We start from the raw sequence: 25,241 nt of genomic DNA, 5'->3' as shown, positions 1-25,241 counted from the left end.
TGTTGTTGCGCATCCAGTAGAAACCATACTCTGAATTTCGCAAGCCGTGTGCAGTAGGATCATCTCTCCTGATGCTAGGCAGCGACACTAAGCCACAGATTCCAGGTCACCATGCAGTCAGGAAGGTAAACAACCCATACGCCTTCAACCAGTTTTTCACTTTCAATATAATATTCAATAACTTACATGAGATATTCAACACTTTACTGTAAAATAGGCTTTATGTTAAACGGCTTTGCCTAACTGCGGGCCCATGTAAGTGCTCTGAACATGTTTAAGGTAGGCTAGACTTAGCTATGGTTTTGGTAGTTTAGGTGTATTAAATGCATTTTGAACTTGCAATATTTTCAACTTATCATGGGTTTTTTAGGACATCACCCCACTGTCAGCTGAGGAAGGTCTGCACACCCATGTATTTCCTTGTTGTCGGTGGCGAAGGTTTAGAAGTGATGACACCCCAACAGCAAGCAGCACACTTAGTACCCAGATCTTTGTTTCTAATACCATTGTCTAATAAACAAACCAGGGCTTCTCGAGAAATGGCTGATACTCAGACAGAAAAGATACAAGACAAGCCTGGAATATCTTTTAGTGCTGGAAAATACGGAATACTTTTTTTTTTTTAAGGACCCAATAATAATGAGATATGTCAAAGGGAGACAGAGCACCCAGTGGGCAAAGTGGAACCAATCTGGGCAACAAAGGAAACAAAGTATTGAATTCTAATCCAAGCACAAGAGAAATATTTATAAATACCCCTAAACCCATGCTGTTATAAAAGCATTAAATAAATGGAATGGAATGGAATGGAATAGAAGAATAGAAATCTCATACAGGAGCAAGGGCTGGGTGGAGAACCATCAGGGATATTATAGAAGCTATTGGCCTGGGGGTAGGGGGTGGGGTGCTGCAAACAGACTGTTCTTCAAGGTCAATTTCAATTTTAAAGGCTGGAATTTTTTCTTTTATCTTCTATATAACACCACCTTTAAACTGTTGCCCTTAATTAACCATTGCCCCTGTTTCTGAGCTGCCTGCAGTCTCTCTGGTCTTCTAACTGAAAAACTGATTCCACTAGGAAAAATAAAACTCATCTATTAAGAGGATGAGATTTTTCAGCTTTTTTGTATGCACACGTGGGCATATCTCAAGTATCTGATGAAGAGTGGGTCATTTTACTATGATTAAGAAAGTGTGAATGAATCATGTTTTGAATCCCCATTTTCTCTATGAAGTCAGTGCAAAAAGAACAGAAACTTTGGAAAGCAGGTCTCCAGTTCACAACCAAACTTAGAACTTGTCTTCAAGGGTTCTTCACATTCTTTCCAGAACACTGGGCCTTGTGAAAGGCCCAATCAGCAAAAAAATAAAATACACACATCCACTTACTAATAGTAAAGTTTTTGAAGTTGATGGGATCTGCAGGTGAGAGTTTCTCATCTTTACAGGGTTAGGTATTGTACCTGGTGGGAGTTTTCTCTCCTCTGTGGTGAAGGAGACTCACTGTTTTACATATTAAACGACTCCAGTGTATTTCCTCCTAGCCCTGTCACCCTCTTTATTGAGGCAAAACCTATGTGATGGGTGTCCCAAAATGTTTGTTTCTGTAATTCCACTCAAGAGAAAACTAGATAGCCTCTGGGTCTACTTCATATCAGAATAAATCTGATGGAAGGGAAAATGGGGAAAGGGAACTGAAACCAGAAACTAAGAACTTTTTGTTTTAAACTTCAAAAGTACAGGAAGTGAACGTAATATTTTATGGGAAACTACACACTGCCTGTGGATCTTCACTACCAACCCGCGACACACACAAACACACACACCAAGCCACAGGCGACTGCTATTGGCAAATGCCTCCTCTCCAATCACCAGATCAAGGAAGGGATCTCTAGAGCCCCAACGCACCACCCACAAATGGGGTCTCTGGCAGCCCTCGGCTGCAGCCTACTAGTCTGGAATGACGGCGGGAAGGTGTTGCAAGGAAATCCCTTGCATGCTTTGTGGTATGTTAAAAATGCAGCATCATCCTCTCTGCTCTCTTTTTCCTTCGGCAGGAAAGCAGATTTCGAGGGCACAGGGAAACTGGAGGGGCAAAACGGCTGCTGGCCTCCAGGAGCCCTCGAGCTCCCTCCCTCCACACACCACCCCCCCCCCGTACACCCCCTCTCCCCCCCGCAGGCTCTAATTGCCTTTGCTCCAATGGGCCAGCAGCACCTTCACCAGTTTCCTCTTCCATTCACTCCAGCCAGGAGGGAAGAGGGAAAACAAAACTCTAAAAATAACTGCCAGCGTCTTAAAAAAAAAAAGCTTAGCTGCCCCCCCCCTCGCTCCCTCCCTTCTAGTCTCTGTCCTCCCCGCCCCCCTCCGCCCCTTTTGGGGCACATGTCTGCTTCTTACAACACCGAGGCACATGGTTCCAGTTAGGCACCGAACCCCATCAGGACGGAGAGGAAATCCACATCTGTGGGACGCTCCGCACGGAACCACCTCCAGCGAGGGAGGCCGGGGGACTGCAGCACCGAGATGAAGGGCTAGACCGAGGGAACGCTGCTCATGCGGTGAGAGGGGCGCGGGAGGCGGCGAGGGCGCGGGGAGGCCGGGGAGGGGTGGGCCCCGCGGTGCCCCCGCAGCGCGCTGTCGATATTTGCCCGCCTTGCTGCAACTTGCTGCAGTGTTTGAAAGAGTAGTAGGAGCGCATGGAGGTGGGGCCGGGGAAAGACCAGGCGGAGTGGTTGGGGGTGAGCGCGGAGGGGTGGGGACGCGGCGGTGCTGGGGAGGGGGGCTGGCCCGGAGGGGGGTGGGATGGGGGAGCGGGGGGGGGGGGGTGGCCCGGCGCTTACACATGTCACATGTGCTTTTTAAGACGGCCGGGAGCGCCTGCGAGCTGGATCTGGTGGAGGATGCTGCGGCAGGTGCTTCGCAGAGGGCTCCAGTCGTGCTGCCACAGGCTGGGCTTGTGCGTGAGCCGGCACCCGGTCTTTTTCCTCACCGTGCCCGCAGTCCTGACCATCACCTTCGGCCTCAGCGCGCTCAACCGCTTCCAGCCCGAGGGCGACCTGGAGCGCCTGGTCGCTCCCAGCCACAGCCTGGCCAAGATCGAGCGCAGCCTGGCCAGCAGCCTTTTCCCCCTGGACCAGTCCAAAAGCCAGCTCTATTCGGACTTACACACCCCTGGGAGGTATGGCAGGGTGATCCTCCTCTCCCCACCCGGGGACAATATTTTGCTCCAGGCTGAGGGGATCCTGCAGACCCACCGAGCCGTGCTGGAAATGAAGGTGAACCACAAGGGCTATAATTATACTTTTTCCCATCTGTGTGTGTTGAAAAATCAGGATAAGAAATGCGTGCTGGATGATATTATTTCAGTGCTAGAGGATCTCAGGCAGGCTGCCGTCTCCAATAAGACAACAGCCAGGGTGCAAGTGAGGTATCCCAGCACTAAATTAAAGGTACGCTCCTCCTGCATGCTTCTGCCAATTAAAGAGGCAGCACTTCATTTCTTGCCCTAAACAAGCAAAGAAAATGCAGAGGTCTCATCCTTAAGACTCAGAAGCTAATGCTTCTTTCATTTTGGGGGGGAGGGGGAAAGATGGGCAACTGAGTGAAGAAAACAGGCAATGAATGGTACGACTAGATCTTAAGAAATTCAAAGCCAAACAAAACAAATGCCAAAAAATGAAAAAAAAAAAAAATGGAAAAAAAAAGTTGTTTCTGAGACCCTGCAATTACATCTTTGTTCAGGGTTAATAAATCAGTGAATGGAAGGGGGAGGGGGAATCCTAAACAATTTGGGGGATTTCTTTTCATTATGGGGCTCGATGTATTTCTTATTACTGATTACACATCCACCTGGTGCCATGTTCACCTATTTACATCTTCAGCCTGGTTTGATTTTGACATGGAGAGATTTTGTGTTTTGGTGCCTTGTGAGTGTGTGTCTGGAAGCAGTGGATATGAATGTAGTAGGGATTTCAGGAATTATGTGTAAGTGTGTTAGCATAGCAAAAGAAGCAGAGACGTTCTATGTGTAAAAATGGGGATGTGCAGGTAACAGATGTTCCCGTAGACTGAGTCCTGTTACCCTCCTTTCCCGTCACAATATCCAAACCAAACCAAGATGATAGCCCAATAGCAAAGAAAAAAGAGAAAAATTCCACAGTCAGCAGAAGTTGCAAAAAAAAAAAAAAAGATTATTTCAGTATTAAACATATTATGCTGTTTGAACTCTCGATTCTCGATTCAAATTTTGTTGCTCAAATGAGATTTCTAAACTCATCCTACACTGTCAGGATTGAGCTGCTGCAGGCAATGAGGCATGCAGTCTCCAGGTGACTGAAGTTTCAGGGACAAATGTGACTTCCAAAAGAGTCACTGCACCATTTGTATGCTCGACCCTATGTGTGCTCAGAACCTGCACAACGGAGAACTCCCAGGACAGGTGTTTCCCAAGAAGGAGGAATTTTCTTTCTTCCAACGTGTATAAGGCTATGTGTGTGCTTCCATGGAGATAATGGAATAGGAGGGACCTCGTTTGGGTAAATGGATGGCCGAATATCATTAATATTTCTCTTTATGTATTTGAGATTTGAGATTTGAGTCAGCATCTATACACGATTTAAAAATAACTTTCTGGGGTTATTTTAGATACAAAGGCTCTTTATTGTGCATTGAAGGAGAGTTTTGTGCACTTAGAAACTAGGGATTCCTCAGGAAACCTCATAACCTGCCTCCTTTTAACACGTTGTCCTTGTTTAAATGCATCCAGAGGCTGACAGCGTTTCAGCTTTACAAAGCTGAGCAGTCCCTTGGGGTTTACTGAAACTAGACAGATGATTCATCAGCTTGAAATCTAGGTAAGGAAGGGCTTGCCTGCTTCACACTTATCGAAGGAAGCACGATGAATATATGTGGTTGGGCAGCATGCTTTTTGTTACCCGAATCCTTTGCCATCAACATTATCACTTGCTACAGGAAAGGATGCAGTGGAGGGAGAGGTGATCTTCTAGCCTAGTCTTTTAACTGAGTTCTTACCTATGCCGGACATCTGGTGTAAAAAGCCATTTGAAACTGTGTCATATTTAAGTTTCAATTTGTTTTCCCTGTGGAGGCAAGTTTGCAGATTATTAATGTGCATTATTAATTGGGTCCCTTATTTCCTTTATTCAGCAGTACTCTCAAGGTGTAAGAGCGTTGGCCAATCAGCCACTGTGAATATTTTGTTTATCCGTCAAAATCATTATGACATTTACAGTATAAACCCCTGAGGTCTTTAATTCATTCATTTAATATTTAGCTGTGCTCCTGTGATTTGCTAGGGGCTCTTGTAGGCCCTATGAGACAGAATTTGGGGTCAGAAAAACAAGGTTCTTATTCTCACAGGGCTTACAAGTAGTGTATGTCAGTATCCTCACCGAGAGTTGCCTGTGAGCAGGGATTCTGCAATCTTTGGGTTCCTCACTGAGCCAACACCATACTAGGCCTATCATTGGCGCTCCATCTAAACTTTTTGGCTGATTGACTGGTGGATCTACATCTTGGTAGGAGTCAGTGTATAATCATGAAAGAATGGAATAATTGATTACAAAGGCCAGTGTAATAGTATTAATAGAATTATTCTATTAACCATAAAAAGAACAGGAAAATTACACCTTGGCTCTATTCTGCTCCGTTCTAATGTCAGCGCTTCCACACATGTGCTGACTTGACTCTCACTGCATGGCATCAGTGGGAGTTATAGAAGATAATGTTTGGGAAAATGCATCTTTGAGTGTCTTCTGAGAGCAGTGGGTCCTCTCAAGCATCCAGATGCAATCTCACACATGCTAATGTAATATAAAATATAATTTGTGGAGTACCGTGGAGAGCTCGAATCCTATCAAAGGGTCTCCAAGGATGTCTAGGTTAAGAGCTCCTTGTCACAGAGCAAAATGAGATGGCCTCTTGTTTTGATTACATGTTATTTGGAGATGATTTTGATTCACATGTGGCAGTGGTTCTCAAGAAGTGTCCCTGGGATGTTGATGCATGGTAAAGTTTGAGAACTTCTGGTGTATGCGATTTGAGGGGAAATTTTGTACTTACCTTTTATGGCCCTCTAATTCATTTTGCTTTCCTCTGTCATACTTGGGTCACCTCTCTTCCCAACTCAATATGGAAAATTTTCATGGTGGAAGATGCCATTGATAGGCAGGGAAGCAGGAGTTGTGGGAAAATGCAAAATAAATAGCACTGGCTGGACAATTTGAGCAGGGATTGGCAGTCTCTTGACACGGAAGAAGCAGCAGGTCAGTTCTCAGAGATAGTCTGAAGATGTAGAAACACCGATTGACAGAAAGAAGCGACCAGAAACAGTTCTGACCATTGGAAGGACATCTTCCAAATATCACGAAGACACCCAAGTAGTCCTGAGCACAGAATGGTTTAGAACTTCTGAATAAACACGATTATCTTGCCAAAGTGATCCAGAGAAGCAGAGACAGGGAAAGTTGGCTGGTAACAGAGTCTCAGATAAAGCTGGTATGAAAAAAGCAGGAGTCAGCTTAGAATATTATAGAAGAAATGAAACATACACATTTTCAAAAACTGTGTGGAAAAGGTGCCCAAATCTGCAATTCCGACACCTGCATGATAGGAACTCTATAAGGGTGTCTCTAATTAAAATCTTTATATAATTATATCCATTATCATATTCCAGATGAGGCACGAAGTCATGTCTTATATTCCTTCTATGCTATTTATGTTCCCCCCAACCTAATTCAGTTCTTTATAGATAGTATTCACATCATTGATTAGTCTGTTGATTAATTTGTACATTTGTACTGTAATATCACAAAATTATCATCACTTTTCATACCTCTGTGGCATAATTTTATTTTTAAAGGTAGTCTCTACATTCTCCAGATTTCTATAAAGTGTTTTTGGCCCCAATAGTTTAGAGACCTTTTTTTTTTTCCCACCTAGTAAACTACATATTGTATAAGTTAATACAATGTGGCTAGACTGAATTTCTAAGTTAAATACATAACATATTGCTGAACCCAGTCTCTTGAATAAAATGAATCAGGTGCTCAACATCCTTAAGCAAGGACCACTCTGGACTCCAAGATCTTTACTCTGGCCACAGTAAAATGCACAAATAAAAAGAAGAAGCAGGCAAATGGGGTCCATAGCAAATGGTGAGAAAGAAATGAAGCAGATTTGATTCCCCTGCAGCCTGTCCTTCCCACTAAATTTCATTAATCCCACACCTATGAATAGATGTTGAACTGAAGTGTATGTGCTTCAATATACCATATTTAAGAACAGGAGCAAAGAAAGATCTTCCTGTTTCTTCATAAAGGACAGCACTTCTGTGGGGACATTTCCAGGTTTGGAAGATATTGCCATTGATTATTTCATTCCAGACTCAATGGAAGGGCAACCTAAGCCAACATGGAAAGTGAGGACCAACATTATTTTAGAGATTTCCAAGAAAGTTTGGTTCTTCCAGACCTCTTTCCCTAGTTTATTCTAAAATCTTGTAAGACATCCATGTCAGGATCTTCTCTCAGGATATTTTGATTTAAGCTTATCTTCCTGATTCTGTCTCTTGATGGGGGAAAACATTGCTACCTTACTGAATGTTCAGATTTATTGTGCTTTATACATAGCATATTATTGTTACAAGTTTGTGAGTCAGGGGAGTATTTTTATTCTCATTTTATAGGTAAGGAAGCTAACGACGAGGTTAAATGACTTGTACAAGGTCCCTGAGATAGTACACGTTGGAGCTGGGATTTGAATCCAGGTGTCCGTACTGAATTCTTAATCACAATACTACATTAGGTCCCATCACGCTCTGCGCCATTCTTTGTAACAACAGGCCTTTGTACTAAGAAAAATCTCGTGCCATAATTCCCAAGTCATCTCAGATCTGCATTAAAAGACCACTACTGATCTTTCACAGTTGTCCGCTGGCTCACTCAGATCCACTAGTTCATAAGATGGGGAAAGGAAGCTTCACTTCTCTTATTCATCCATAAGGGAGTGAAACTTCCAGTCTGGGCAAACCCCTACTGTATGCTGACCGAGAAACCTGCTACAAATTGTTTAGCAAATGCCTCACTGGCCAATGATTTCATCTTTAATATCATTTCACATCAACTCAAAACAAACCATGGCGAGGCTCCATGATCAACTGCAAGTGGGAAACCTACAGTGTGGTCTACAGTTTTCAGACAGGGTATTTTGTCCCAGACAAGCTTGGGTGTTTTTGTCTTAAATTGGCATCAGGAAAAATAATTGATGATATAGGTTGGGATAAGACAATGGGGAGTAAATTGGGAAATGTTCAGGAGCTCTAAGTTCTAAGCCCAGTTCTTTAAAGATCAGTTGTGTGTTAATGGATAAATCCCATCACCAATCTGGACTTCAAGTTCTAGCATTCTGATGTAACGTTCCACTAGGTAGTAGATGACTATCATTACGGTGGATTTGGGAATATATTCTAGAATATTTTTCCTGTGGAATAAAGTAGATGTGTTTGGTTAGATCTGAACTATGCTGTTCAATAATGGTAATCACGGTTTCCTAATGAAGTTATTGTATATATATTTCCTAGCTACCGAGTCAGGATAAGTTGGTTTATTAAATTTTTCTGACTGGTTTAAAAACTGTTCCTCGTACACGGGGCACCTGGGTGGCTTAGTCAAGGTTGAGCGTCAGACGGTTGATCTCAGCTCAGGTCGTGATGTTATGGTTGGGGAGTTCGAGCCCCATATGGGCACTGTCAGTACAGAGCCTGCTTGGGATTGTCTCTCTGTCTCTCTCTGCCCCTTCCCTGTTTGCAGTCTCTCTCTCTCTCTCTCTCAACAATAAATAAACTTAAAAAATAAAATAAAATATGGGGTGCCTGGGTGGCTCAGTCAGTTAAGCATCAGACTTTGGCTCAGGTCATGATCTCATGGTTCGTGGGTTTGAGCCCCATGTTGGGCTCTGTGCCGAGCTCAGAGCCTGGAACCTGCTTCAAATTCTGTGTCTCCCTCTCTCTGTCCCTTTCCCACTCATGCTCTGTCTCTCTTTCTCTCTCTCTCTCTCAAAGACAAATAAACATTAAAAAATAAAACTGTTCCTCCATACAAAGAAGGCAAAGAGAGACCAAAGAAAGAAGCAGGCCACCCTAGATTGGTAGGTGTCAAGGTTTAATGAGCAAGAGAACTTCTATATGAAGCTTTTCCTGGGCAGCCACAAGATGAGTAGATCTCTATACCTGCCTGTGAGAATCTTAAAAGTCTGTATACAAGCCTGTGTTCAGTTACATACACGGTCCAGATGGTCTCAACAACACATTGCTTTCTCAGGGCTGCATCCTTGAAAACATCTCTCACTGTGAGAATAATGGACAGTATGTATATTGCAAGGCCAGGGGAAGAGGTCAGGAGCCTCTGATTACCCAGGTCAAGCTTATGGGTCAATCAGAGGTCATGTCCTCTTAATGACCTCCTCCAACACTGAGCATCCAAATGGGCAAAAGGCTTGCTTGATGGGGGAGCTATCTCCTTCTCCTTGGCTTCAACAAAGACCTATTTTTAACTAAGGTAAATAATTTTCATAATTTTATTTATACTCTCTTCATGTTTGAAATTCAAGGATTAAGGGATGGTTTAAAAAAAAAAAAAGGAACAGAAATGGTTCTCTCCATTCTTCTTTTCTTACTCTCAGTTGATCTGCTGGTGTTTCCCTCAGTGGTGCAGGACCACCAAGAGCTTGGGGTAAGAGTGGAGAAAAGAAGTCAAAGAGACACAACATGGTGGGAGTGCAGGAAGAACTAAGGCCACTCCCCCCTCCGAAAGAAACCACTCCTTTGCCTCTCCTGCCACTTTAAGCAATGATAAGCTCTGACAGTTATTTTCTCAGCCTTTTCTATTACAGTCATTATTTAACTGAAACAAGCTATTATATTTTGCGTTTCAAAATACATTGTGTTTGGAGAGTATTTTCCATTTTAACCCAATAGCTGTTACATCATTATTGGACCACTTTGCTTTTAATTCAATTTTAGAGTGATCAGCATATGTTCAAGCCTATTCTAGATACTTCCAAGCACTTCTGTATGTGCTCAGTATAAATATTTTTAAAAAAGGAGTCTGGAAATTCCTAGACTCTAGATTTGTGTAAGACGGCTCTAGATTGAACAGCAAGTCTGTTTCTTCCCTGAGTCAAACAGATCACCTTGGGGCCCCCTCCCCAGGGTGGAATCCTGGGAGTAACTCATTTCTCTGGATTGTTTCTGCCCCTGTGCTGGTCGATAGGATTACATTTATCCCAGCCCTGGCACGCAGAAACGTTTAGGCAATGCTTCTGGTTAAAAAGGGTGCCAAGTTGCATTGTAAATAACAAAATCAATTTCATTTTGTTTTCTAAGACCTTGTTCCCTAAAGTGTTACATATGGACGGACAGGCAGCATCAGTATCACCTGGGACATTATTAGAAATGCAAATTCCCGCATCTCACCTGACAGGAGTCTGCATTTTAACAAAGCCCCTAGGTGATTCATGCATTTGAGCATTTGAAAAGCTCCGGTCTAAGACACAAGGTGGACCTCTGCATTCCTCATTCATGGCTGAGCTTGAAATAACGTGTCAATTCAGACCAAGAACACCCTAAGAAAATTGAGTAGTTGAGCCTATAGCCATATCATTCAGGCACGTGATAGAGATGTTGAGGAAATGCCTGGAGAATTAGCAAGCAGCTCTTCCGCATGGAGAAACCCTCGTCCGTATCAGCTGTCGTTGGGAACTGTCACCTGGTTAAGCTTAAAGCTGATTACTGTCGTTCAATATTTTCCAAAAATGTTGAAATTAAATCTAACCATCTCTTTAAGAAAAAAACATCAGCAGCATTTTTCTCAAGGCCCTTTGCAGTTTTTTTTTCACGAGAGTGGCAACATTAAGGCCTAGTTAGCCTAATTATGTTAATATAATATGAGAACACAAGGTATAGGAACTATCCATAGGAGCAAGAGTATTTGGGAAAATGAGACGCGAAATTACAGTGGGGCATATTTTTAAAGTGACGTTGCAATCCGTGCTTTTCTCACGATTATTATGGCAGAGCCATTCACTGAAATCAAGGCTTATTCTCTGTCATTCAGAGAAATTCGGGACCTCTGAAAGGTACCTGATGAGCAGCACTCAGAATGAATGGACTCTGTTTAGTTATAGGATTTGTGTTAGAACAGCCAATGTTTTCCCTCCAGAGCTACCCTGCCAATACGGGGAGGGCTCACGTGGGCCACTCTGACTTTCCTCTGCTGCCTCAAAGGCTGAAGGCAGAGTACTTACTGGCTCTGGATTCTGGAAAGTGGTTGTACATACACAGGGTTCTCATAGCCTCAGGAGGTCCTGAATGTTTGTGGCAGGTGGAGGCTTGCCTGGATGGATCAGGTTCAGCCTCAAAGTTTACACTTCTTTTGAATGTTCAAGTCTGTTCTTTCACCTCACCAGGTTTCTTAATTACCTGGAGGGAGAGTGTATTCTTTTTTTTTTTTTTAAGTTTATTTATTTATTTTGAGAGAGACAGCACAAGCAGGGAGCAGGGGATAGGCAGAGAGAGAGAGAGAGGAATCCCAAGCAGGCTCCACACTGTCAGAGTGGAGCCAGATGCAGGGCTCCAACTCACAAACTGTGAGATCATGACGTGAGCCAAAACAAAGAACTGGACGCTTAACCAACTGAGCCACTCAGGCGCCCCCAAGAGTATTCAGTTCTGATTGGCACAATAGTTTACGCTAATGTGGGGAAGGTGCACATTTGATTTGAAAGTCATTCCTGTGCACACTCATCTAGGTAATGATTGTGTCGACTCTGTGCCAGGCTCCATCTTGGTCCCTGGCAATTCCATGAGGTACAAAACAGATGTGCATTTGCCCTCCAGGTGCTTAAGCCTGGCAAAAAAGGCAAAAATCACACGAATTCACATCTACAGATTATCATGGAAGAAAAGTGGCACTGTGAGAGTGGAATACCAAGTCTTGGGGTGTTGGATACTGCTGCCTTCTGAGGAGGTGACTATGAGCTGAGATCTAAGGGGTGAGGAGGTTAACGTGCATGGCTTGGATGGTAGACACAAGAGAACAAAGGGGACGACAGGCACCTTAGAAGCATTGGATAAGAGCCACCGCGGGGGAAGGTACGGCGACGATGGGAAGGGACATTGTAAGAGTTTCTTGAGCATTGATGTAACACAAGTCAGATCCAGGTCTATGGATCTAGATTATCTGGGTGTAGATCTTTGCTCTGCCCCGTTAGTTGTATGACTTTGTACAAATGTTGTAACCTCTTCAGAACTCAGCTCCCTCCTCATAGTCCCTACCTCATAGCACTGAGAAGACTAAATGAGTTCATGATACCTAAAAGCAGTGCTTCTCAAGCTCTAATTGTTACCTCAAGCTCTAAATGTTACCTGGGGATATTTTCAAAAATACAGATTCAGTTCCAGGAGGTCTGGTGTGGATGAAAGTCTGCATTTCTAGCAAGTGATGCCGATGCCACTGATCCATGAACCCCACTGTGAGCAGGAGCCGTATACGGCATTAGAACAGCACCAGGTTCATTGTAAATTCTTAACAGCAGCTAGGGGCTTAACTCCATGAGCACTGATACTCTGCCCTTAGCCAGATTAGGTGAAAAGCCCTTTTTGTTTCAACCCTCAAAGCTGAAAATCTTTCTGTCATATGGTCGTCATCCTTATTTCCTTAGTAAGTGCAGATCCCTCTGTTTTTTGCACTAAAGACCTTAAGCTGCCTCCAGGGTTATCATTCTGACCTCTCTTTGCTAAGGATAGTAAAGAGCAGATAAGGAAAATGTGGGACCTTGGTTCTCTGCGTTCACTGGGTTTGGAAGTATCTCAGAGGTTACGTTTTTGTGATGTTCTTAGCAGAGCTAGCCTCGACCACTTTCTCCCTGCTAGGTGTTTGTGACATTCTCGTTCTCCTTCTGTGTCTCTGATGGTTCTCTACTTCTTACTGGCTCCCTCTTCTTACTGTCCCCATTTTATAATGGCCCCCCATAAAACACTCTTTTTCGTTGTCTTTTCTCTCCATATTCTCTCTCATTCAAGCCCAACATCTATTTTCTTCCACTGTCTATGACTGTTGAATAGCACCTCTATGCTGCCATTTACTCAAGCTCCGAATCTCAGTCACCTGTAATTAACTCTTTCTCCCCCTCCCCCCAACCAGCCAAGACATATACATAGTAATAGCTAATTAACTGTTAGGTCCTGATCATTCCACCGCAGAAGTCCTGCTAGCATGGTCCTTGGACCAACGGCACCCACACCACCTAGGAACTTGTTCAAGATGCGAATTCTCAGACCTCATTCCAGATCTGCCGTAACTCTGGCAATGGTGCCCAACAAGCCCTTTGGTGACTCTGATTCCTACGGAAGTGAGAGAACTCCTGCTCTGCAATAGTGGTGATCGGTCTTGGCTGAGTGTTGGAATCACGAGGGGAGATTTGACAATACTGATGTGGGGGTCTCATCTCCACAGATTTTGATTTAATTAGTCTCGAAGTGGCATGGGCATTGGGAATTTAAAAAAAAAAAAACAAAAAACAAAAAACCCACAAAAACAAAACAAAACTCTGCTGATTAAAATGATTACCAAGTTTTCAGACCAAGGTCTCTTTCAAATTTCAGTTTTTCCTTTTCTTTCTCCTGTCCCTCCCTTGGGACTTCATTACTCCTTACCTACTTTATTTATGTGATAAACTAATCTCTCTCCTATAATTTCTCACACTTGGAATGTAGCCTGTGTAACAGGACTATAAGCATCTCTTCATTATATTTTTCTTCTAACCAAATCTTGCAAGCGCTTCCCATTGCCTAGAGAAGAAATTACAAACTCCTGACCACGGCCATGGAGAACTTTCCTTGTCCAGGGCACCAACTTTCCTTATAGTTTCCAGTTGCTGTACATCCTACGCTGTCACCAAACCAAAGTTAGGCCAACCCTGAACTTTCCTGTCTTCTTACCTCCACTCATACTGTTACATTTGCTTGGAATTTCTTTCACACTGTCAAATTGGCACACATTTCTTAAATGCTGGAGCCCCAAAGCCACTTTTTCCACAGAGCTTCCCTAAGTGCTTCCAAAGGTAGGAAACACTTCCATGCACGTTAGAGGTACTTTGAAGGCAGTTTCCTTAATCACAGTCTAAGTTTTATTATTTGTTGAAAGTCTTTGATGAAATAAAACTGTATGTGCCTCATGAACCAAGAGAGCTGGTAGCCTTCATTACGTAAATTGACTTGTCTGGGAGGAGCTAGCCAATAAGGAGGTCTGTGGGACAAGCCATTGGGGGAAATGTCTAAGAGAACAGGGAAGAAAAAAGCCTGCCACAGTGAGTCTGACATTCTAAGGCTGTCTAAACCCCGAAGATAGATGGCCACAGAAAGACACTGAAAGCTGTTCCTGTGAGTGGTCTTAAGATGGCACAAGCAATGTTGGGCTAAAGAGACAAAAGGCTGGGACGCCTGGGTGGCTTGGTTGGTTAAGCGTCCAACTTCAGGTCATGATCTCGTGGTTCATGGGTTTGAGTCCCACGTGGAGCTCTGCACTGATGGAGCAGAGCCTGCCTGGGATTCTCTCTTTCCCTCTCTCTCTGCCCTCCCTCACTCATGCTTTCTCTCTCTCTCAAAGTAAATCAGTCTCATAAATGAACTTAAAAATAATAAAGAGACAAAAGGCCATCAGAAGAAGAAAAGAGAGCCATTTTACCCACCTGTATATAGCACACATGTGACTTTAGCTCACGAGAGACTGCAGGAGGCATGGTATGGCTTGGGCACAAGGTAGGGCTGTCAGATTTAGCAAGTAAAAATATGAGGCACCAAGTTAAGTTTGAATTTTGGATAAATAAAGGATAATTTTTTAGTAGAAATGCATCCTATATATTGCATTCTTTACTTATCTGAAATTCAGATTTAACTGGGTGCCACGTATTTTATGTGGCAACCTAGCAGTAAGAGAATTCACAGAATCACATCTGAAGACCACAGCACCAACTTCAGTGAGTCAGGACCAGTGCCAGTGCTAGCTGATGTTAATGGCAATCAACCAGGGGACTGGAGAGGAAGACCATGGAAAGTGTTTTGGGAAATAATAAAGAGAGCAGAAAGACTCCCAGAAATGTAAGGGTAAAAGTTTTCAGGGGCCAGAGTTCCCATCTTAAATTTTTTTTTTTTTTAACGTTTATTTATTTTTGAGACAGAGAGACAGAGCACGAATGAGGGAGGGTCAGAGAGAGGGAGACACAGAATCCGAAACAGTCTCCAGGCTCTGAGCTGTCAGCACAGAGCCCGACGCGGGGCTCGAACTCACGGACCATGAGATCATGACTTGAGCCGAAGTCGGACGCCCAACCGACTGAGCCACCCAGGCACCCCCAGAGTTCCCATCTTAAAGTGAAGGTACAAGCAAGTGAAATTTAAGCTCTTGTACTACAACCTTATTTGTATATTCCGTCCATAGGAAACCCAAGTACTGTTTTAATAGTTCCAAGTGTTTATTTGCTAGTGAAATCAAAATTGAATGAGGAAAAGAAACTTATTCAAAGAGTCTACAAGCTAAAGATTCCATTCAGCAGTCTTTTGTTTTATATTTTAAAAAATACTTATGCACAAGAAAAAATTTTAATGAAAGAAAATAGATGATGGATGTAAATTAGTGAAAATCTGTTGCATGGGAATATTAGCAAACCAAAATATGAACTCCTAGACAAGATAGGTTACCCTTCCATGTATGAAATGTTGCATTAGAAACCGAGATGAAGCATGTTATTAAACATGCGTATAACAGCACAAAGGAGTGTATGTGCTATTTAGAATCTGTCTTATTCTCCTTCAAGACTATAAGACTTTTAAGGGCAGGGATCATATCTGATTCACACTTACTAGCTTAAAAGAAATGTGAGAAAATTCTAGCTTTTCATTTCTCTCTTCCCAGGAACCAGATCTTCCTGCACAGTGCAGTTTGTGGGATAATCTCTTTAGGGCAAATTCCTGGGGGGAGGAGGCAGAGCCTGAGTAATGGAGCATGAGGACAGGGATGGTGGGGCACCAGTAAGTGTCCCCAGAGACAGACACGTGCCCTGCTGGAGCTCCCAGGGCCCTGGGAAGCCCAGGGTCTGAACTAGTTTAATGACCCCTTTTCATAGATAGAGCATACCTCTCTAAGGGAATGGCACATAAAACTGGTATTAGCAACTTAACGTTTATTATCGTCTCATTCTTTCCAGCCATTTTTTACCTTGGGGATTATTTTTAAGGAACTGGATCCTTTCTAGGCTGAGAAACTTTAGACTTTTTTTTTTAATTAACTAATCACATCTTATCAGTATGTTACTAATCACATCTTAACTTACTAAACAATATCCAAGTTTATATTTCTAGTTAACTTTTCTCAAAAAGTTTTTTTTAATCAAAAAAAAAAAAGTCTTAATGTTTATTTATTTTTTGAGAGGGAGAGAGAGACAATGTGAGGAGGGAAGGGGCAGAGAGAGAGGGAAACACAGAATCCAAAACAGACTCCAGACTCAACACGGGGCTTGAACCCACGAACTGTGAGATCATGACGTGAGCAAAGTCTGACACTCAACTGACTGATCCATCCAGATGCCCCTCAAAAAGTTGTTTATTAATTTGATGTTATCTTCCTTGACTTTTTCATGATAGAAGAATATTTCGTTAATTGATAACTAAACTGATAAGAGATTCTCACATTTCATCTTTCCCTCAACTTAGTATCCAGAAAACTTACTGATGATGTTAAACATATAAGCATGGACAATCCAGTCCATTTAACCTAAAGTAACAAATGTTTTTATTGAGGTGGGAGGTAGGGGTCTTATTGATTGAGTCCCTCTTTTAAAATTTTTAAATAATGATGAAGAGGGTAATAAAAAAGAAACAGACAAACCTTTGAATCCGATCTTGTCATTTACTAGCTCTATGACTCAGACATGCTACTTAATGTCTTTGTCCTTCAATTTTTCTGTTAAAAATTGTATTATTAATATCCTTTCTGTAGAGTTTCAAAATTTCTGGCACCTGGTAGTTTCTTAATAAATTATAGGTATTTTTTAATATAAATCAACATTATAACAACACCAAGGAAAGATTAGGAAACCAGGTGAAAAATCTCTCACAATCCCATTCACCAATTCTATACACAATTTATTTCTAGTCTTTAACTATAAAATACACAGTTGTCATATATGTCATATGTCTTTTTTGATTCTATTTATTTTCATTTTTTCACAAGCATTTTCATAATTATAATTTTATCAGTTGTTCAAAAGTCTGGCAAGTGACTGCGACATAATTTACTTAATTGTTCATTTATTGTTATCTTTAGAGTGCTTCTGGGGCAGAGTTTTTGGAACTGATTTTTACTATCTTTAATAGGCTTAAGGAAGAAAGCAAAATATTCTGGCTTCTCAATAGAAGCTATAGGAAAAGAGCATTTTCTTCCATGATTTAAGATGTCTCTTTTGTAAGTATATGCACTTATGAAAACAAGATACAAATGTAGGTCAACAAGTTCCAGGGGAGGAGGTGTCCCAAGAAAAATCCTGGATGAAAATTAGAAGGACCTGATTTATTTGTAGACCAACTCCAAAATGCTGTGAAATACTTTGTTAAGGACCACATCCAAGATTAAGCTTCTAAGAGTACCTTGTGGCTTATCCTATTATGAAGTAATTGTTACAGCTTTTCACTTGCTATAGCTCAGTGATTCTCCAAAGAAACAATTCAGGAACTTTCCAATTTTATGGTGCCATGGGCCCCTCCCCAGACCACTGAATTTGAATCTCTGGGGAAAGGGCCCAAGCATTGGTATTTTCGAAGTCTTTGTATGAATGAATGCAGGGATAACCAAATTGAGAAACACTGAGGGACCTTAGACCAGAAGATCCCACCATCCTATCCAGCAATTTTGCAACGGATGAGAGGATAAGGGGCAAATGCTATTTCCCCTGAGCCTCAGCCTCTGAGGTCCCAAAGGAGAGAGCATTTGCCTTGACAGCAACAATCACACCATTTCCCCACCAGGTAAATTACCTCCATGGGAGCTCTTTAGCTAAATAAACAACTTCATCCTCTCCTATAATTCCTTAACCTGGTATTGACTGGCCAGAAGTATGATGTCTTAATCAATTTGTTATATTCCAAAGATGTCTTGGATTACTCGCCATTGGGAAAATATATCCCTGGACACTTCAAAAGGCACGCTTACTTAGTACATTTCTGTAAGGAGATTAATAAAGAAAACCTGGTGGCACGTGAAAAATATTGTTATGGTGATACAGCCAAAGGTAATAAATCTTGACAGCTCAAAGAAGTATAATACCAGGACTTGAAATAGACCTTCACTTTTATTAAGTTGTTATTAACCCCTTAATTTTCACCAATACCTTCATATCCTGAGGTGGTCACGGTTTGCTACTGTGCAACCAATTCATTAATGCTATCCATCGTTAGTCCGTCCTTTTGATAAGTGCAGAGACAGAAGTAAAGGATACGTGTTGAATGAATGAAAGATCAAGTGACTTCGTGATCTTTTTAATTGTCACATATTGAGTATTAAAAACATGATATTAAGGAATTTCAAAATATTCCCAGTCTCAGCTTGCCAAACTTTACTTAATCTTCAGCTAAGTACACCCCATGTCTTGTATCTTTTCACCTGTGAAAATAATATTATGCTTCCTTTTGAGACATAAGAGTTCTGGGAAGGTCAACTACTAGTTTTAGTAAGCTTGAGACTTCTAATTCATTCATAAACAGATCCTGGCTTCCCCAGATCAGTGTGGCAAATCAATTCAGATTAAAACAGTATTAACACCATGTCTAATTAAAGGAAAAGTACGTTCATTAAAGTGCAATGAATATTTAAAGTAGTTCCAACTACATAGGAGCCCTAACAATTTAAGTGCCCTTCTTGGGTCAGTAGAGAGCTTTTCCATTAGCATCCTAGCGGATTCACAAATCATATACTCCCTCGCTTATTGTGTTTAAATGGCAATTATAAATCACCTGATAGAATGAGGTAAAAGGATGTCTTCCTAGTCCACATGAATGATAGGATGTGTGCCCCTGGCCACTGAAAACTCAAAATTATGTATCACAAAAAAGGAAGTTATCCCATTTGGTTCCTCTTTTATTTACTGTTCTAAATACTATTCAGTAGTTGTGCCATGTGCGCCTTAAAGGGGCCTAACGTAAGTATCGTCGTTTTGTGCATAGATGCTCATAAGCCTTCATTAAGAGAAATTTTGGCAGGTTATCTAATCTACAAGTATCAGAAAGCCTTGTTTATACATTCTTTCAGTAACCTATTCGCTATTTAATGTCTCTCTTGAAGAAAATTATTCCTCACATCGATTTAGAATAGGTGTTTCTATTTGTTCTTTCTTCGGTGAAGAAGGAGAACCCTGGTCATTATAATGTATTTTTTGGAACCATCTTCTACCTGCGACCTTGGGAATGGTCATTATATTCTGTTGGTCTTTTCCTCTCTGGCCCCATAATCTCTTATTGTAAACCTCATTCTTTAACCTCACAGCCTTTTGCTTTCAGCAGGCTTTTAAGTTTGGGAAATTGACGTGTGTCCTGGGTCTTAAACACATGTGTTGCATTCTTTATAAAGATATGCAAGCATCTTCCATGCTCCAAACTCCCTACTCTGTGTATCTGCCTTATCCCAATGAATAGCCTTTCTCAATAGAGATATATTCCATGCTTACATTGATTCAGACACGGCGCTAGCCTGGGGAGTTACAGAGATAAGTACAGATCCTCTTTTCCAGAAACCTAGTCTAGTGAAGAAGGAAAACAACTAAATGGGAAGCAATCAGTAAAGTGTGGTAACTTGAATCTTAAAGGTGAGTCCAAAATGATTCAGAGCTTTGAATAAGCCAGTATTGGTGCTATATCAGATTCAGCCTCCTCAGGGGTTCTATTAAAAAAAAAAAAATTACTCTTTGCTGGTGGGAGAAGTCTTTCAGAGATGCTTATTTCACTTGGTAATAAATGTTTTCTTTTCAAAATGTATTCATTAAAATCGAGGTCAATGGAAAGCTGCTCTCTATAAGCAAGGAAATATTTTGCTACGATCAGTTACTCTGAAGGTTATGAAGTCAGCATAAAATCCCAATAATGTTATAGACTTAAAAAATGAATACCAAGCAGGAAAATTTTATGGGTATGGACCAAGAAATATCAAGATGAAAAAGCATGAGGGTTATTAATCATCCACAAGACCTGGCCAGAAGATTGTTGGATAGTGGAACTTTCCATGACCCCAAAAATCATCCCACCCTGAGGTCTTTCCTCCCTGATGTATAGTAATGGTTAAGATAATCATGAGATTATTTAACCAGCAAAAATGAAGCATGGACACAAGTACAAGGCATCTTTCATAAATCGTAAAGCAACGGCCACTAAGATGTTGAAATTGTGAAGCAACCACAGCTAAAATGCTGAGCATTTTTACTGATTACAAAGAATAAAGGGTTAATTCCTACTTTCGTTTTGAGTAATATCTGATTTAACAAATGTCGCCAACTTAGTGACCAGTTGGGTGGTAAATCAGCATTTTTGTTCCCATTAAACAAATTAGTCACTTTTATATCTAAGAAAAGGTCACATTAAATCTTTTCAGAACAGAATGGGTAAACATAATCTTCAAAAGATATCTCACATTTTGACTGATTGAAAGATGCTCAACGTATGCTTCTGAGAGTTACAGTGTATATAGAAATTGCAGGATGCCAAAAATCCTTGTTGAGAAACATAAAATAGAAATGGGCCTTTTTCTTTTCTCATAAGGATTCTTTGTATTAGTAAAGTGAAGTGCAGCATTAAATAATTACCCAGTGATGGGGTGCCTGGGTGGCTCAGTCGGTTGAGTGTCTGACTTTGGCTCAGGTCATGATCTTGCAGTCTCTGAGTTCGAGCCCCCCATCAGGCTCTGTGCTGACTGACAGCTCAGAGCCTGAAGCCTGCTTCGGACTCTGTGTCTCCCTCTCTCTCTGCTTCTCCCCTCCTCACACTCTGTCACTCTCTCAAAATAATAAATACATGAAAAAAAAAAATTACCCAGTGAATTCAGTCTTCACGAATAGAAAAACCAGTGAGTTGTATCTGACAGTCCTAGAGCAACACTTTGATTTTTCCTTTATTTAATTCAGTAATTAATTCAGTAATTCAGTAATTATTTCTTGGTTTTGATTGTTGTTCTTTGTTTTAATTTGGAGATAGTAAGACTGCGGGTCAAGAAGTCTCTTTCATCTCTGGAGAACTAAATTCTTTGGAGGCAAGGATAGCCCAGGGCGTATCTGATGTAGATCCACGGGAGCAGTTCTACCAAATAGGGTGTTGTGCACTAACATAGACTGAGTAATTGTCAAAGTCCAGTAAGACTGGATTGGAGCCAGTACTCTTACCGCAGTACCTACATTCTTACTTCTAAACCATTGACTACACATTGACCACACAGGTTCTTCAGTCTTTAGTTTGGTTGTAGATAATATTTCTAAAGTTATTCCTGATGGTTTTCATGGGAAACTCAAGATTAAAAGTGGAAAAGGTTTCACTGTATCATCAAATTCACCCTCACCCAGAACTAATAAAAGTATATTCCCTACAGCATTTTTTTCCAAAGCAATTTAGGCAGTTTTATTAAGTTCAATTTATGTGCACCTCACTTAATTGATCGAATTTCTGCCACTTTTCTTGGAATACTCCTCTAAAGCCCTAATAAACCTGACTAATATCATGACACTTCTCTATTAGAAAACTATTTCTCTTTATTATGATATTTCATTATTCCTTTTTTCTATTAACATAGAATGACCCTAAATAATTCTTCTTTTTCTAATAAGTCATGCTGATGCCTAGTTTTTATGAAGACCAGAAATCAAAGTCCATATCCTGGCATTGTGGAATAGGAACCATTGAAAATAGAAATATATTGGATGTAACTTTAAAATGATTCTCTTCCTGCCCCAATTTGGACTGGGGAAAACTGGCAATCAAAGTCCTTCTACTTTTATTTAATAACTACCACTCTGAGGGGCCTCAGAATATGCGAAGAGATTGAATATTGATTATCATCTAATGTTTATTTATGTATTTTGAGAGACAGAGAGAAGAGATTGAATATCGATTATCATCTAATGTTTATTTATGTATTTTGAGAGACAGAGAGAGAACCATTGGGGGAGGGGTAGAGAGAGGAGGTCAGAGGCTCTGAAGCAGGCTCTGGGCTGACAGCAACAATCCCTATGTATGGATCGAACTCCTGAATACGTGAGATCATGACCTGAGCCCAAGTTGGACGCTTAACCAACTGAGCCACCCAGTGGCTCATATAATGAATAAAGGATTCTATCATCATATAATAAATAAAGGATTATGGAATTCTCACTGTGTACAAGCTGGTAATAGATTGTGTGTTTCTGATGCAGCAGAAACACTATCCCTTGCCAGTAAGGAATTTACAGTTTAGTTGACTTGGTTGGATAAGGTCACAACACAGTCGTCTTGTCATGTACATACAGTAAATACATGAGGCAGTAAATGCCCAATGAGGTAGGCAGACACTACTTGCTATAGAAAGGAGTTCAAGGAATAGTGGATCACCTTTGTCTTTCCCTCGGGCTTTTGGGATGAAGTGGGATTTAAATTAATTCCTAAAGCAAAGATTGGAATCAGCTGGAGAACTTCAGGGAGAGTCCCTGGGAAGAGAGCCCTCTTCCCTGAAGAGGAACCCATCTTGAGAGCACACCCAACTGGGTGGCAAACCATTTTTATTCTCATTAAACAAATGGAGAGAATTATTGTATTTCCTAGAACTGGCCCAGGTAGGCTGATTAAAATCATTTGAGAGAACTCAAAAAATGTGTAAATTCTCTAGGTCAGGCTTTCTTAAGCTTTGGCACTCTTGACATTTTGGGCCTAATAGTTCTTAGTTGGGAGGGGCTGCTCTGTGCATTATAAAATGTTTAACAGTATCTCTGGTCCCCACCCACTAGACTTAGGAGTGTCTTCCTCTTCGCCCCCGTTGTGACAACCAAAAACAAACGTGTCCAGATGTTGCTGAATGCCTCCTGGGGTACAAAATTTCAAGAACAATTTTGAGAACCACTGCCCTGGTTCTAAGAACATTGAGGGAAAGGGTTCTCTCATACTCTCGTCTCCTTCTGTAACACCGACCATCAAGAGAATTGTCTTTGTCCCTAACCTAAATCCCTCCTATTGCATGTTATAAATCCCCTTCTTTAGTGGCCTCAGAGTTGTGCCTTCATGTCAGGAGCACTCCGTCCCCTTGGCAAGATGCTAGGCTATATAATCCCTAGAGAATTTCTAGGTGCTCTGGGAAAACCGCTAAGAAATGCTCACTAATATCTCTTCTCCACTTAGGAAAAACCTCTCTCGTCTTGTTCACTTGTCCAAACTGTAGTCCTATTTAGATTAGAAACCTATTTCAATTGTAAATCCCTCTGGTGGGGGAAGCTCAGCTTTAGGAGAGAACACAGCTGGTGCTTCCTGGATGTTAAATAATTCATCTTCCTCATTTTGGAGAGTCAGAAACAGCCAAGCTGAGATGCTAAATCCTCAAGGTAATATTGCAAAACCTAGTCCCTGGCATGAAAGAGGGAAAAGGCCTACTAAATCACAGCAGCCATCCTCCACAGCTTTAAGAAAAGCTGTAGAGAGAATGCTATTTGCTAACCTGATTTTTCCCCATTTTGGTAACACAGGAAAGATAGGTTGCCCCGAGAGAATTTTATGAAATGCGGTTAGGAAGAATCAGCCTTTCTACATTTTATATAGTCATGCCTGTGTCACTCATGCATATAGCTCATTTTTCAAGTGCGGTATTTTGACCCTCCGAGAAAATATGTCCCCCAGAAGTCAAAAGGTAATCGTGGAACAGGAGAGTCACCTGCTCAGTTGCAGTTTGTAGACAATAGATGACATTCAAACAACTGCTTGGCGTTAAAGTTTTCTCATTAATGGTTCTATTCTCACACTTGGCTATTGATTGCATCATCTATTTCAGTCCAAACTGTCCTAGTACGCGTCCTAAGCTCATCTTGGATCTTCTCGTTGCTTTCCTTATTTTTTTTTTTTATAGTATACAACGCTTTTTTAATTTATTTTTGAGAGAGACAAAGAACGTGGGCAGGAGAGGAGCGGGGGGGGGGGGGGGGGGGTGGTGCGGGAAACACAGAATCTGAAACAGGCTCCAGGCTCTGAGCTGTCAGCACCGAACCCAACGTGGGGCTCCAACTTGGGAACCGGGAGACCATGACCTGAGCTGAGGTCGGACGCTTAACCGACGGAGCCACCCAGGCGCCCCCATATTATACTTTCAAAACTGCACTAAGTCCTCCAGAATGCACAGCTTGTGCAACAGTGTCCCACAGTAGTATCAGCACTTTTTTCAGGTAACTAGTAATCTAGTAAACTAGTGCTTTTATTTCTGTGTCCTGAAAGAGGTAACATTCTTACCAGAAAACCTGTTTTACATTTTAAAGAGACGATCTTTTTCTTCATATGTGACAGGGTCCATATGTGGGCCACTACACCTGTATGCTCCACTCAACCAAATGTCTTGATTATGAGACTCTAATGAGAATTTATAATGCTCAGCGATTGCCGGAACTTTTATGTTTTAATCTATGCTGCTTGAGTGGTTGACTGCATGCAGTATAAGCAATCAAAGCTACCAAACTCCAGATTTTTCCATTGGTCAGGGTCGGTAGTTTTGTATTAGTTTCACTGAGAGTCAATACAGACAAAGGTAAAAGGCAATAGATGTCTGTGTGCAACCATCGCAGTTATCAAGACAATACAAATTTCTAAAATGATCACTTGGTTCTGTATCCAGGGGGATTTTGTCAGGGTACGTAGATAGACAAAAATTGAACTTTCCAACTGGAAATTGTCCAGCTGTGATTTGTAACAGCTACATTCTTTTGAAAAGGACGTTGTGGTCATTAGAACAGGGGAGATGGGAAGAGAGGGTGAATTCTATTAAACGAGATCTCACTTTGGGTTCATTTGTTAAAGTCTTTCCTCATCTCATAAGAACAAAGGGGAAAAAGCCATTTGGGTGTTTGGACCCAGGGGCCAAACAACCCAATAATTATGCTCTGACTGAATCCGAGACATCTCAAGCAAC

The 25,241-nt window shown here is 41.5% G+C and overlaps 1 protein-coding gene across 3 annotated transcripts in view; it reads left to right on the top strand.

Moving 5' to 3' along the window:
• Nucleotides 1-2,160: 2,160 nt before the first annotated feature.
• PTCHD4 (patched domain containing 4) overlaps nucleotides 2,161-25,241 on the top strand; it is a 181,911-nt gene continuing 158,830 nt past the window's right edge. The window contains exons 1-2 of one of the 3 annotated variants that reach the window (XM_086707037.1): nucleotides 2,161-2,561; nucleotides 2,867-3,452. In XM_086707037.1, coding sequence (XP_086563163.1) covers nucleotides 2,557-2,561; nucleotides 2,867-3,452 — 591 coding nt within the window. In that variant the 5' untranslated portion in view covers nucleotides 2,161-2,556. Of the gene's footprint in view, nucleotides 2,562-2,852; nucleotides 3,453-25,241 lie in introns of those variants that run through there. The other 2 variants (XM_025926005.2, XM_086707036.1) reach the window with 2 other exon arrangements.

Source organism: Puma concolor, chromosome B2 (genome assembly GCF_028749965.1).
Source record: "Puma concolor isolate L17-30 chromosome B2, mPumCon1.1.hap2, whole genome shotgun sequence".
NCBI classification, from domain to species: Eukaryota; Metazoa; Chordata; class Mammalia; order Carnivora; family Felidae; genus Puma; species Puma concolor.
Note: the sequence above shows the minus strand (reverse complement) of the source record. Positions and strands in the feature narration are given on the sequence as shown.